We start from the raw sequence: 15,412 nt of genomic DNA on the forward strand, positions 1-15,412 counted from the left end.
GCAATAGATAGCAACCACATCGCCATAAAAATCACCATCCCAAATGATTGTAATTATGTGAACAGAAAATGGCTTCCACTCTTAATGTGCAGGCGATAAGTTATGTGATGCTGAATGTGGTGGCCAGGTGGGACGCGCGACTCCTTCATTCTGCAGAACAGCAACGTTGGCATGTAGTTCAACAGGCGGGAGCTGGTGAGGATGGATGGGTTATTGGTGAGTGTTGCAACGTTGGCATGTAGTTCAACAGGAGGGAGCTGGTGAGGATGGATGGGTTATTGGTGAGTGTTGCAACGTTGGCATGTAGTTCAACAGGAGGGAGCTGGTGAGGATGGATGGGTTATTGGTGAGTGTTGCAACGTTGGCATGTAGTTCAACAGGAGGGAGCTGGTGAGGATGGATGGGTTATTGGTGAGTGTTGCAACGTTGGCATGTAGTTCAACAGGAGGGAGCTGGTGAGGATGGATGGGTTATTGGTGAGTGTTGCAACGTTGGCATGTAGTTCAACAGGAGGGAGCTGGTGAGGATGGATGGGTTATTGGTGAGTGTTGCAACGTTGGCATGTAGTTCAACAGGAGGGAGCTGGTGAGGATGGATGGGTTATTGGTGAGTGTTGCAACGTTGGCATGTAGTTCAACAGAAGGGAGCTGGTGAGGATGGATGGGTTATTGGTGAGTGTTGCAACGTTGGCATGTAGTTCAACAGGAGGGAGCTGGTGAGGATGGATGGGTTATTGGTGAGTGTTGCAACGTTGGCATGTAGTTCAACAGGAGGGAGCTGGTGAGGATGGATGGGTTATTGGTGAGTGTTGCAACGTTGGCATGTAGTTCAACAGGAGGGAGCTGGTGAGGATGGATGGGTTATTGGTGAGTGTTGCAACGTTGGCATGTAGTTCAACAGGAGGGAGCTGGTGAGGATGGATGGGTTATTGGTGAGTGTTGCCTACTCATTTGAAGTATATCTTCCATTGCTAAAGCAACTTAAATTGTCCTAATGGTCCTCTATTAGTAGCTGTGTTTTTACTGGGTCGAGCCACAACTGAGCGAGACAAATAAAACCTTTTGTTTGTACTCAATCTGACACCAACACCTCTATTTCAGTCTCAGTATTTATTTATTTTTCTTGGCATTTTTTGGTTCATGGTATGGCATTGTATATTTCCAATGTGTTAAAGGGAGGATTTTGACCATACAGTGCATTCGGAAAGTATTCAGACCGCTAGACTTTTTCCACATTTTGTTAGGTTACAGCCTTATGGATTAAATAGTTTTTTCCCCCCTCATCAATCTACACACAATACCCCATAATGTCAAAGCAAAAACTGGTTTTTAGAAATGTTTGCAAATGTATAAAATAAAATAAAACTGAAATATAACATTTACATAAGTATTCAGACCCTTTACTCAGTACTTTGTTGAAGCACCTTTGGCAGTGATATTTTTTAATTTAATTTATTTATTTATTATAATTTTTTTTTGGGGGGGGGAATGGATCAGCTTAATATTGCAGATTGATTGTATCTTCTATCAATGTAATTGTCTGCATCACTTCCAATCCCCCATGTTTAATTAATTTTTTATATATATACTCCCCTTTATTACTTTTCAACCCCACCATCCTTTCCCTACTTGGAGTAAATTAGTGAACAACAATGCCCAGGCCTCTACTTCCGGTCTATACTTACTATCTACACCTTATGGACAGAGTTAATTTTACAATAATTCCATTATATATATATATATATATATATATATATATATATATATATATATATATATATATATATATATATTATCTATTATATATATATATATATTTAATTTTTAATTTTTTTGCTCCTGAACTTCTTCTACTCTCAACCTCTCCGATCATTTTCATGGTGTCCATCCGGTTTGCTTCTATATGGCATATCTTTCTAACTGTGCTCTTTCCCAAAAGCTCCCAACATACAACCTATATACTTATTATGGACACAGTATGCTTACATTATTAGCTATCTTTGTTATTATTTGTTGTTATTTGTTATTAGTCCCATCCTTCAACTCTATTCAATACCTCCCATCTATCTCTTAACACCATCCATATAGGATTTCTATTTGCCATATATATTTCAACCGTACTGTGATGTTTTACAAAAATTCTGAACCTTTCTATTCTCATTGCTTCTACAGATTGTGAATTAAAAATAAACATTTTTGCTAAAAGTATTATTATATTATTGATTGATTGACTATGACTTTTCAGATCACCCAGTAATGCTATCTGCAAGGTTAGTTCCAGGTAAATATTGCAATCCTTTAGCTATTCCTGGACCTGTGTCCAAAAACAAGCTACAAATGGACAGAACCAAAACAAATGATCTAATGATTCTGTCTCTTCACAGCAAAACCTGCAGAGCTGGGAAGATTGTATCCCCCATATAAATAACATTCTATTGGTAGCAAGAATTTTATATAATAATTTAAATTGAAAGATTCTAATTTTTGAATCCGGTGTCGTTTTGCGTGTCAGTTCATAAACACTATGCCATGGGATCGGTACGTCAAAGATCTCTTCCCAACTATTTTGCAATCTATATGTGACGGCTGTCAATCCTTTGGTCCTTAAGTGAAACTGATATACTTTTTTATTTATCACAGTTTTCCTTAACCAATTATGTTCTTTAATGCAAGGCCGACAGACAAGTTCCTTACTTTCTCCCCCTTCCACTTTCCTCTTCCACTTTTGCGGTAAGGCTGCAATTATTTGGTTGTAATTTTGGGTAGAGCAGACATTTCCATATGTTTTTGTTAGCTGCATGTGTGACATAACTCCACCAGTCCTACCGATGATATCATTTACGAAGATTATACCTTTTTTAAACATTCTGTCAAAAAATAAAGGTTTTTTGTCAATTAGTATATTTGAATTTAACCACAATATTTGTTGCATTATTTGTTCTGTCGTTTTTGGAGGATTAAATTGAAATTGCAACCAACTTTCTATGGCTTGTTTTAGAAATAGTGACATTTGGGAGATTATTTCCTTTTCAAATAACTGAAAGTGAGAGGTTGTAATCTGAATAAAGGGAAAAAGGCCTTTCTTGAACATTGGGTGAGACCTTTGGCAGTGATTACATCATTGAGTCTTCTTGGGTATGACGCTACAAGCTTGGCACACCTGTATTTGGGGAGTTTTCCCATTCTTCTCTGCAAATCCTCTCAAGCTCTGTCAGGTTGGATGGGGAGCGTCGCTGCACAGCAATTTTCAGGTCTCTCCAGAGATGTTCGATCGGGTTCAAGTCCGGGCTCTGGCTGGGCCACTCAAGGACATTCAGGGGCTTGTCCGGAAGCCACTCCTGCGTTGTCTTGGATGTGTGCTTAGGGTCATTGTCCTTTGGAAGGTGAACCTTTGCCCCAGTCTGAGGTCCTGAGCGCTCAGGAGCAGGTTTTCATCAAGGACCTCTCTGTACTTTGCTATATTCATCTTTCCCTCGATCCAGACTAGTCTCCCAGTCCCTGCTGTTGAAAAACATCCCCACAGCATGATGCTGCCGCCACCATGCTTCACCGTAGGGATGGTGCCAGGTTTCCTCCAGATGTGACGCTTGGCATTCAGGCCAAAGAGTTCAATCTTGGTTTCATCAGACCAGATAATCTTGTTTCTCATGGTCTGAGAGTCTTTAGGTGCCTTTTGGCAAACTCCAAGCAGGCTGTCATGTGCCTTTTACTGAGGAGTGGCTTCCATATTTTGTATTTCTATTCATTATGGATCACCATTAGCCAAGGCAGCAGCTACTCTTCCTGGGGTCCAGCAAAATTAAGGCAGTTCATACAATTAAAAAAACATTACAATACATTCACAGGTTTCACAACACACTGTGTTCCCTCAGGCCCCTACTCCACCACTACCACATATCTACAGTACAAAAATCCATGTGTGTATAGTGCGTATGTGTCACGCCCTGGCTCTGGGGACAATGTTATGTTGAGCCAGGGTGTGTAATTCTAGGTTTGATTTTTCTATGTTGGTCTGAGTGACTCCCAATCAGAGGCAACGAGTGTCAGCTGGGTGTCTCTGATTGGGAGCCATATTTAACTGTCTGTCTTTCACGTTGTGTTTGTGGTTTCTTGTTCGTGTTGGTGTGTGTTTAACCATAGACGTCACGTTTTTCGTTTGTTGTTTTGATCGTGTGATCATTTAATAAATATAATATGTTCACCCGCAACGCTGCGCCTTGGTCTCTCCATGACGACCGTGACAGAAGAAACCACCTAAACCAGACCAAGCAGCGTGTCCAGGAGCCATCGCTGGCAGATCTCCGTGGCAGCCTCGACTGGGTCAAGCCTAGTGAGGAGCAGAGAGGGTGGACTTGGGACCAGTTGAGGAGGAGCTTCGACTGGGTCAAGCCCATTGAGGAGCTGAATGGCGAGAGTTGGAGACAGAGGAGCGAGAGTTGGGCGAGAACGATGGAGGCCTGGCCTACGGGGAGGAGAGACCCCCAGAAAATTTTTAGGGGGGGGCTCACGACGTTGGGGCAGCAGGAGGCCGCGATAGAGCGGTCCAGCGGGTTGACAGAGGAGGCCGCCAGGTTACGGGAGTCACTGGTCACCAGGGGGAAGGAGGTTGTAGAGGCACGGCGAGAGGTACTGGCGTGTGTTGCCAGTCCGGTCCGGCCTGTTCCTGATCCTCAAGTAGGGCCAGTGGTGTGTGTTCCCAGTACGGTCCGGCCTGTTCCTGCCACTCCCACCAAGTCAGTGGTGCGTTTCGTCAGCCCGGCGCGGCCCGTTCCTGCTCCCCGCCCCAAGTCAGTGGTGCGCGTCGTCAGCCCGGTCTGGCCCATTCCTGCTCCCCGCACCAAGTCAGTGGTGCGCGTCGTCAGCCCGGTTCGGCCCATTCCTGCTCCCCGCACCAAGTCAGTGGTGCGCGTCGTCAGCCCGGTCCGGTCCATTCCTGCTCCCCGCACCAAGTCAGTGGTGCGCGTTGTCAGCCCGGTCCGGCCCATTCCTGCTCCCCGCACCAAGTCAGTGGTGCGCGTCGTCAGCCCGGTCCGGCCCATTCCTGCTCCCCGCACCAAGTCAGGGGTGCGCTTCGTCAGCCCGGTCCGGCCCATTCCTGCTCCCCGCACCAAGGCATGGTGCGCTTCGTCAGCCCGGCTCGGCCCGTTCCTGCTCCCCGCACCAAGTCAGTGGTGTGCTTCGTCAGCCCAGTCCGGCCTGTCCCTGCTCCACGCACCAAGCCTACGGTGTGCGTCGTCAGCCTGGTAAGGCCCGTTCCTCCTCCACGCACCAAGCCAGGGGTGCGCGTCGTCAGTCCAGCACAACCCGTGCCTGGGTCATGTCCGGAGCCGGATCCGCCGCCTAGGCGGAGTGCCCACCCGGTCCCTCCCCTGTGGGATTTAGTTGGCGCGGTCGGAGTCCGCGCCTTTAGGGGGGGGTACTGTCACGCCCTGGCTCTGGGGACAATGTTATGTTGAGCCAGGGTGTGTAATTCTAGGTTTGATATTTCTATGTTGGTCTGAGTGACTCCCAATCAGAGGCAACGAGTGTCAGCTGGGTGTCTCTGATTGGGAGCCATATTTAACTGTCTGTCTTTCACGTTGTGTTTGTGGTTTCTTGTTCGTGTTGGTGTGTGTTTAACCATAGACGTCACGTTTTTCGTTTGTTGTTTTGATCGTGTGATCATTTAATAAATATAATATGTTCACCCGCAACGCTGCGCCTTGGTCTCTCCATGACGATCGTGACAGTATGTTATCATGTGTGTGTATGCATGTGTCTGCGCCTATGTTTGTGTTGCTTCACAGTCCCCGCTGTTCCATAAGGTGTTTAATTGTATGTTTTTTAAATCTAATTTTAATACTTGCATCAGTTACTTCATGTGGAATAGAGTTCCATGTAGTCTGGCCACTCTACCATAAAGGCCTGATTGGTGGAGTGCTGCAGAGATGGTTGTCCTTCTGGAAGGTTCTCTCATCTTCACAGGGGAACTCTAGAGCTCTGTCAGAGTGACCATCGGGTTGGTCACCTCTCTGACCAAGGCCCTTCTCCCCCGATTGCTCAGTTTGACCGGGCGGCCAGCTCTAGGAAGAGTTTTGGTGGTTCCAAACTTCTTCCATTTAAGAATGATGGAGGCCGCTGTCTTCTTGGGGACCTTCAATCCTGTAGAAATGTTTTGGTACCCTTCCCCTGTGCCTCGACACAATCCTGTCTCGGAGCTCTACTGACATTTCCTTCGACCTCATGGTTTGGTTTTTGCTCTGACATGCACTGTCAACTGTGGGACCTTATATAGACAGGTGTGTGCCTTTCCAAATCATGTCCAATCAATTGAATTGACCACAGGTGGACATCTCAATGATGATCAATGGAAACAGGATTCACCTGACCTCAATTTCGAGTCTCATAGCTAAGGGTCTGAATACTTCTGTAAATAAGGTATTTATCTTTTTTATTTTCAATACATCTGCAAAAAAATAAAAATTAAATGTTTTCGCTTTGTCATTATGGGGTGTTGTGTGTAGATTGTAAGGGGTATTGTGTGTAGATTGATGAGGATTTTTTTTGTTTTCTTCATTTTAGAATAAGGCTGTAATGTAACAAAATGTGGAAAAAGGGAAGGGGTCTGAATACTTTCTGAATGCTCTGTATGTGGTTAATTAGGGGTGTTTCGTAATGCAAACAGCCAAGGACGTGCACAAGCACTGAGGCTGAGAACCATTGGTGTTTATCAATGGTTATCTCCCACCGCATATGATGCTCGTAGGATAAATCACACTGTCACGGATTCAGCCGAGGCTGCTCCTCCTCCTTGCTCGGGCAGGCTTCGGCGTTCGTCGTCGCCGGAGTACTAGCTGCCGCCGATCTATGTTTCTGTGTTTTACTTGTTTTGTCTTTATTGTTCACACCTGGTTCCCATTATGTATTGATGTCTTCCCTATTTAACCCTCTGGCTCCCACTGTGTTTTGTGCGTGTTTGTTCATGTTTTGGTTGTCGTCTGGTGAGCGGGTTTGTTCCTCACTGCGTGGAGGTTATGTTATTTACGTTACCTACGAGTAAAGTACGTTTTTTCGAATAGCTCTGTGTCCTGCGCCTGACTTCGTCCCACCGCATCACACTGACCTCCTGACACACACTTTTTCTATGCATACGACCATTCTTAATTGCTTTCATACAGCAAGTAGTATTTTAGAATGGTTTCTACGCTAATGTTGATAAATAAGGCCCCAGGACTTCAGTCTTTGTGTTGCCTTGCATTTCATATATGTCCTCCCAGAGTCCCAGGTCAGTATGGAACAGTATCTGTCTCTGTCTGCTATCGGTATCTGTCTGCTATCGGTATCTGTCTGCTATCGGTATCTGTCTGCTATCGGTATCTGTGTGCTATCTGGGTCTGTCTCTGTCTGCAATCGGTATCTGTCTGCTATCGGTATCTGTCTGCTATCGGTATCTGTCTGCTATCGGTATCTGTGTGCTATCTGGGTCTGGGTCTGGGTCTGGGTCTGTCTGTTATCGGTCTCTGTCTGCTATCGGTCTCTGTCTGCTATCGGTCTCTGTCTGCTATCGGTCTCTGTCTGCTATCTGTCTCTATCTGCTATTGGTCTCTGTCTGCTATCGGTCTCTGTCTGCTATCGGTCTCTATCTACTATTGGTCTCTGTCTGCTATCGGTCTCTGTCTGCTATCGGTGTCTGGATATTTTTTTACGTTTGACATTTTAGTCATTTTAGCAGACCAGTGAATGGTGCAATGAGCCCACTGGACACATGGTAGGATAGGTCTGTATTGTAATAGATATTGAATTATATTAATGCACTGTGATGATTGCATGTCTCAAACTTCTGTCTGGCCTGAGATGGATGGATCTTGGGGGAGATCGAGTGTTTTCGAAAATCTCAATAAAAAGTTAATTGCATAGTTTGCAGCAAAGTATGAAAACAATGTCAACAATATGGAAATAATCAGCACAAGCTGAATAGTAAAACAGCAGCGGTGGAAGGAAAATTTTATGGATGATTTAAAGCATGCGAACACAATCCTTTCTAGTTTATAACCCAGTCTGTCTCTAAACATCTAATGTTGTTTATTCATAATGAGATCTAGTGGAGGAATATGAACATGCAATTAATTTCACTTTTATTAGGTTATCCTGGGCTAATATTAAAGTACGGACTGTTGATTATAGTGTGACAAATGCTTTACCCTTGTAATGTCCACAACACTGTCGTAGATACAGCCAGAGCCAGTAAATTACCAAAGGCAATGCATGACCAACCCCTTGGAATACTGAACCCCTTCACAGAGGGAGAGCATGCGTCCCAAAGGGCACCCTATTCCCTATGTAGTGCACTACTTTTGACCAGAGCCCAGGTCAAAAATTAGCGCGCTATCAATGGAACAGGGTGCCATTTGGGACGGAGCGGTAGAGAGTGCCTGGCAGGCAGGGAACAGCAGCAGCCAGGACTGTAGACGGACCGCCCCACAGCATTCATTCTCCTTTTAATGATTTACAGATCCTCTCCTTCTGGGGGTGTTTTACTAATTAATACGGCTGGGAGGGTTTTGCAAACAATTCGCAGAGGAAGAGTTAAATGACCTCTCCTCCTATCAGAGCCGTGGTAATTGGACCCCTAAATCTTACCGACTCTGTCCTGGTGCCCTTTCCAACAACCAATTTGGCGAGCAGGAAGGCGGTTATGCTGGTAGGTGGAGTGAACAATGCAGCATGGACCAAAATCTTCCAAAAATGGAGCAACAACCTCTTATCTCAGCACCCGGAACCAAATCAGCTACTCAGCTTCCCATCATCTAACTTCGATTACCAAAGAAGAACTCTTCCTCTGTTTTATTGGATCAATGTCTTTCTATGACATGTAAAACTAAAACGTTGATTTCAACTGGTGTGGATGGATATGGCCTAGATTTGGTAGATGTACTTATGCCACAGCCTCAGTGTAAGTTAATGAACATTGTACATCCCAAATGGCACCCTCTTTCCCTATGTAGAGCACTACTTTTGACCTGGGCCCCATAGCGCTCTGGTCAAAAAGAGGTGCACAATATAGGGAATAGGGTGCTGTTTGAGACAGGTCTAACATGACCACCTACCTCTGTATGTTTCTCCTGGTTTGTCTTCTGCTCTGTGTGCAGCACCAACGTCGCAGCACATGGCGCTCTTCTCCTGGCTAACCGCTTATCTGCAAGAGAGACAGCAAATTAGCTTGTGGACTGGATTTTTGCATAATATGATAGAAAATTGCAAATCTATCTCAATGGGATTTGCAGCTGAGTTATCAACTCAAAGTACATGTTCAGCAGCCACATCACGTCAATCTAGTTCTGGATGACTCTCCTGTCCTCCTAAGTAGGCCTATACTGCTTTGCAGGTAGAGGTTGTTCTGGATGATTCTCCTGTCCTCCTAAGTAGGCCTATACTGCTTCACAGGTAGTGCAGACACAAGGAGATCAAGCTGACAGACCGACAGACTGACACACGTACTGACGATGACGAATGAGAATGAAGACAGCAGTTAGTGGAGAAGCGGCTGAAGATTATTCAGTTTCATTAAACACTCAGATGTTACATTACTCTCCCTGTCAAAGCTTTCATTTAAACCCACCAGGTTCCATGCTAACACACACACACACACACACACACACACACGAGAGGTACTCGGAGCGGCCTTGTAGTCTGACTTAGGCGGCGTGCACACCACCCACCGCTTCCGAGTATATTACTCGCTAATGTTCAGTCTCTGGATAATAAAGTTGAGGAGCTCAGGGCGAGGGTTGCTTTCCAGAGAGACATCAGGGATTGTAACATCCTCTGTTTCACGGAAACATGACTCTCTCTGGGATATACTGTCCGAGTCGGTCCAGCCAATTGGGTTCTCAGTTCATCACGCAGACAGGAATAAACATCTCTCCGGGAAGCAGAAGGGCGGAGGTGTGTGTTTCATGATTAACGACTCATGGTGTAATTGTAGTAACATACAGGAACTCAAGTCCTTTTGTTCACCCGAACTAGAATACCTCACAATCAAATGCTGACTTTTCTTTGGTTATAGTCAAGGCCGTGTATATCCCCCCTCAAGCCGATACCACGACGGCCCTCAAAGAACTTCACTGGACTCTATGCAAACTGGAAACCACATATCCCGAGGCTGCATTTATTGTAGCTGGGGATTTTAACAAAGCAAATTTGAGGAAAACAGCTTTTATCTCAAGGCCATCAGACTGTTAAAAAGCCATCACTAGCACCTTAGAGGCTGCTGCCAATATACAGTTGAAGTCGGAAGTTTACATACACTTAGGTTGGAGTCATTAAAACTCATTTTTCAACCACTCCACACATTTCTTGTTAACAAACTATAGTTTTGGCAATCTACTTTGTGCACGACACAAGTAATTTTTCCAACAATTGTTTACAGACAGATTATTTCACTTATAATTCACTGTATCACAATTCCAGTGGGTCAGAAGTTTACATACACTAAGTTGACTGTGCCTTTAAACAGCTTGGAAAATTCCAGAAAATGATGTCATGGCTTTAGAAGCTTCTGATAGGCTAATTGACATCATTTGAGTCAATTGGAGGTGTACCTGTGGATGTATTTCAAGGCCTACCTTCAAACTCAGAGCCTCTTTGCTTGACATTATGGGAAAATCAAAAAAAATCAGCCAAGACCTCAGAAAAACAATTGTAGACCTCCACAAGTCTGGTTCATCCTTGGGAGCAATTTCCAAACGCCTGAAGGTACCACGTTCATATGTACAAACAATAGTATGCAAGTATAAACACCATGGCACGCAGCCGTCATACCGCTCAGGAAAGAGACGCGTTCTGTCTCCTAGAGATGAACGTAGTTTGGTGCGAAAGTGCAATTCAATCCCAGAACAACAGCAAAGGACCTTGTGAAGATGCTGGAGGAAACAGGTACAAAGGTATCTATATCCACAGTAAAACAAGTCCTGTATCGACAAAACCTGCAAGGCCGCTCAGCAAGGAAGAAGCCACTGCTCCAAAATCTCCATAAAAAAGCCAGACTACGGTTTGCAACTGCACATGGGGACAAAGATCGTACTTTTTGGAGAAATGTCCTCTGGTCTGATGAAACAAAAATAGAACTGTTTGGCCATAATGACCATCGTTATGTTTGGAGGGAAAAGGGGGCGACTTGTAAGCCGAAGTACACAATCCCAAACGTGAAGCACGGGGTGGCAGCATCATGCTGTGGGGGTGCTTTGCTGCAGGAGGGACTGGTGCACTTCACAAAATAGATGGCATCATGAGGAAGGAAAATTATGTGGATAAATTGAAGCAACATCTCAAGACATCCGTCAGGAAGTTAAAGCTTGGTCACAAATGGGTCTTCCAAATGAAAAATAACCCCAAGCATACTTCCAAAGTTGTGGCAAAATCACTTAAGGACAACAAAGTCAAGGTATTGGAATGGCCATCACAAAGCCCTGACCTCAATCCTATATACATTTGTGGGCAGAACTGAAAAAGCGTGTGCGAGCAAGGAGGCCTACAAACCTGACTCAGTTACACCAGCTCTGTCAGGAGGAATGGGCCAAAATTCACCCAATTTATTGTGGGAAGCTTGTGGAAGGCAACCCGAAACGTTTGACCCAAGTTAAACAATCTAATGGCAATGCTACTAAACACTAATTGAGTGTATGTAAACTTCTGACCCACTGGGAATGTGATGAAATAAATAAAAGCTGAAATAAATCATTATATCTACTATTATTCTGACATTTCACTTTCTTAAAATAAAGTGGTGATCCTAACTGACCTAAAACAGGGAATTTTTACTAGGATTAAATGTCAGGAATTGTGAAAAACTGAGTTTAAATGCATTTGGCTGAGGTGTATGTAAACTTCCGACTTCAACTGTAAATAGATTAGAAATCACTGGCCACTTAGATAAATGGAACACTAGTCACTTTAATAATGTTTACATATCTTGCATTACTCATCTCATATGTATATACTCTATTCTATACTATTCTACTGTATCTTAGTCCATGCCGCTCTGACATTGGTCGTCCGTATATTTATTTATATATTCTTAATTCCATTGTTTCACTTAGATTTGTGTGTATTGGGTGTATGTTGAGAATTTGTTAGATATTACTTGTTAGATATTACTGCACTGTCGGAGCTAGAAACACAAGCAGTTTGCTACACCAGCAATAACCAATCCAATCCAATTTGATTTGATTTGATTTGACACACACACTCACACTCTCTCTCTCTCTCTCTCTCTCTCTCTCTCTCTCTCTCTCTCTCTCTCTCTCTCTCTCTCTCTCTCTCTCTCTCTCTCTCTCTCTCTCTCTCTCTCTCTCTCTCTCTCTCTCTCTCTCTCTCTCTCTCTCTCTCTCTCTCTCTCTCTCTCTCTCTCTCTCTCTCTCTCTATCTCTGTTGGAATAAATGTAGCGTTCTTTATCTTGTGGAAAATTACCAGGTGGGAAATTTTGTAATTACACAAATGACTTCTTTGTCTTTTTGGGGATTTCATTACAAAATGCACGACCAGGCTCAGTTTGGTACCAAGGTTAATATAACCAATTGTATGAGTTCATGCCTATTAAATACCTGCAGAAGAATGAAAACTGTACTGTCAAGTGAAGTGCCTCTGAAATAACTGGAGCCGTAAATTCTGAATGCCAACTAAAGCTATACTGCCACTGCAATAGAGTCAAATGTTGAACACATTCCTTTCAGGGATACAGCAGTAATGTGAGTAGATATGTTATTGAATGTATTGCAGCTGGGACATAACAAATCAGGGATATTTATTGCAGCCTGATGGCGGTGTGAATATTGATGGAGCACAATAACAAAATCAATACCAATTCTCTGCAATCTAATTAGGAGTCACGCACGCACACACACACACACACACACACACACGCACACACACACACACACACACACACACACATGCACACACAGAGGAGAGCTATAACGAAGGAAAATCCACAATGGGTAGTCTAAAAGGTGAGCAAAAATGATATGGTAATACAAAATGTACGTTTACACACTCCCAGGAATGTCATACATGATGGATCATTAGCTTATACACTAACTTTCACACATCGGGGTGGGTGTGGAGCCAGAGACAGCAGGGGTTCAAACTGTAGAACCCAGTTCCTACATTTGAACATAGAAATTGATTTTATCAAACAAAACTATGCTACATTTTATCTCTGGGACCCTTAGGATGACAAATCAGAGCAAGATTACTGAATGTAAGTACATTATTTACCTTCAGAGGTGAATGTATCAAACCAGATGCCGTGAAAAGTTTTTTGTTGTTGTGCACTCTTCTCAAACAATAGCATGGTATTATTTCACTGTAATAGCTACTGTAAATTGGACAGTGCAGTTAGATTAACAAGAATTTAAGCTTTCTGCCCATATAAGACATGTTGATGTCCTGGAAAGTTTGCTGTTACTTACAACAGTCATGCTAATCACATTAGCGCACGTTAGCTCAACCGTCCCGTATACGGGACACCGATCCCATAGAGGTTGGTGCCACCAACCTCCTGTGATTCAAACCGGTGTGCCTGCCACCTACTACCATACCCCATTCAAAGGCACCTGTCTCCTCCACTTCATCTACACCACTTGAAGTGGATTTAACAAGTGACATCAACAAGGGATCATAGCGTTCACCTGGATTCACCTTGTCAGTCTGTCATGGAAAGACCAGGTGTTCCTATTGTTTTGTACGCTCAGTGTATGACGTTAGGATCTCTTCAAAAATACAAATGCTCCCACATCTCAGCTTGGTTGGAAACAAAAGCCCTAGTTTCCCATCTTAGACTGGTAAGTCTCCTGTGGCTTTCAGAAGGCAGTGAAGTGAAGCTGACGTCAAGGTGAAGAGACGTGACAAGAGGAACAGTCAGCTATACTGGCACCAGAATATGCTTCCATGAGTCCTTCCATCCATCCGTGCACTGAAAGTTGATATGTGTTTGTGTGTGTGCGCGTGTGTGTGTGTCTGTGTGTGCGTGTGTGTGCGTGTGTGCGCGTGTGTGTGTGTGTGTGAGTGTGCGTGTGTGTGTGTGTGTGTGTGTGTGTGTGTGTGTGTGTAGGGAAAAGTAGCATGTGTTTTATAGGACTTTCCACAAGCTCAAATTTATTTTTATTTATTTTTTTTCCACTGAGAGTGGACTGAAGGAGGTGCTGTCTGTCAGATCACAGATATATATTTTATTTGACTGAGAGTGGACTGAAGGAGGTGCTGTCTGTCAGATCACAGGGATATGTTGCATCTCTTTCCATGGTACACTTTAAATTAATGATGGACAGATTGGTTGAGCCTTTATCCAGACATGAGGAATTATGTAAGATACATAAAAGCATTTGATGTTGAGATGAGAACCTCCTTGAAACAAAGTTTGGTATGTGAAGCACATGGTAGAATAGGTCTGTTTTCTTACTGTAAGAAGAGTATGTTTCTTACAATGATGACATATTCTGAAAAGTTCAAGGGTTATTTTATGTTTTACATATGTTCTTCACAGAGTGTAGGACTAATCTCATTTCAAGCACCAACTATTCAGTCTGATGAATCCACAATGAGCCTCTACGAGTATATTATGCAGTACAATATTTTCATAAATAAATGAATATACAGTATGTCAAAAAAACGTGAAATGGTGAATTCATTGATAGATGAATTCATTGATTGACTGACATATCCAACCTGATGAATTGATTGATTGATTGATTGATTGACAGGGCCTAACCTGATGTTGAGTGGGGTCTCCAGTCTCCAGTCATGAGAGCAACACCTGGCGCTGACAGTGATGTCATCCGGGCAAACTGGGCAGGCAGCATGGGACCCATCAGGCCCTCCCAGGTGGCACTGGATCCTGCAGTTCAAACAACATGGATAGGGTTAGGTACCAGACATATCCTGCAGGTCAAACAACAGAGATAGGGTTAGGTACCAGACATATCCTGCAGGTCAAACAACAGAGATAGGGTTAGGTACCAGACATATCCTGCAGGTCAAACAACAGAGATAGGGTTAGGTACCAGACATATCCTGCAGGTCAAACAACATGGATAGGGTTAGGTACCAGGTGGCACGGGATCCTCGGTTGGACATGGCATGAGTTATCCAGAAAGAAACACACAAACAGACAGATCTGGGACCAGGCTACTGGCAAGGGATGGGGTTGGGCAGGGTGTCGGCATAAAGGCATTCACACTACATCAAACCCAGCCGGCCGGCAATGTGTGTGACGCTCCTGGGACAGCCGGTAGAGTGGCCACATCAGTTAACTCTCTAGCACCCTGGGTGTATCCCGAATAGCACCTTATACCTATATAGTGCACTACATTTGACCAGGGTACAAAGGGAATATGGTGCCATTTGGTACGTACACTCTGTGTTTCACCTACTGGCT

The 15,412-nt window shown here is 44.0% G+C and overlaps 1 protein-coding gene across 1 annotated transcript in view; it reads right to left on the reverse strand.

Moving 5' to 3' along the window:
- LOC311118319 (transcription elongation regulator 1-like protein) overlaps nucleotides 1-15,111 on the reverse strand; it is a gene marked incomplete at both ends in the record, with an annotated part of 32,936 nt that extends 17,825 nt beyond the window's left edge. Inside the window, 3 exons of the mRNA XM_084193129.1 lie at nucleotides 9,086-9,174; nucleotides 14,747-14,872; nucleotides 15,039-15,111. Of these exons, the coding sequence (XP_084049255.1) occupies nucleotides 9,086-9,174; nucleotides 14,747-14,872; nucleotides 15,039-15,111 (288 nt within the window). The remainder of the gene's footprint in view (nucleotides 1-9,085; nucleotides 9,175-14,746; nucleotides 14,873-15,038) is intronic.
- Nucleotides 15,112-15,412: the final 301 nt, after the last annotated feature.

This window comes from Coregonus lavaretus, assembly GCF_964263955.1.
Source record: "Coregonus lavaretus genome assembly, contig: HAP1_SCAFFOLD_954, whole genome shotgun sequence".
Taxonomy (NCBI): Eukaryota; Metazoa; Chordata; class Actinopteri; order Salmoniformes; family Salmonidae; genus Coregonus; species Coregonus lavaretus.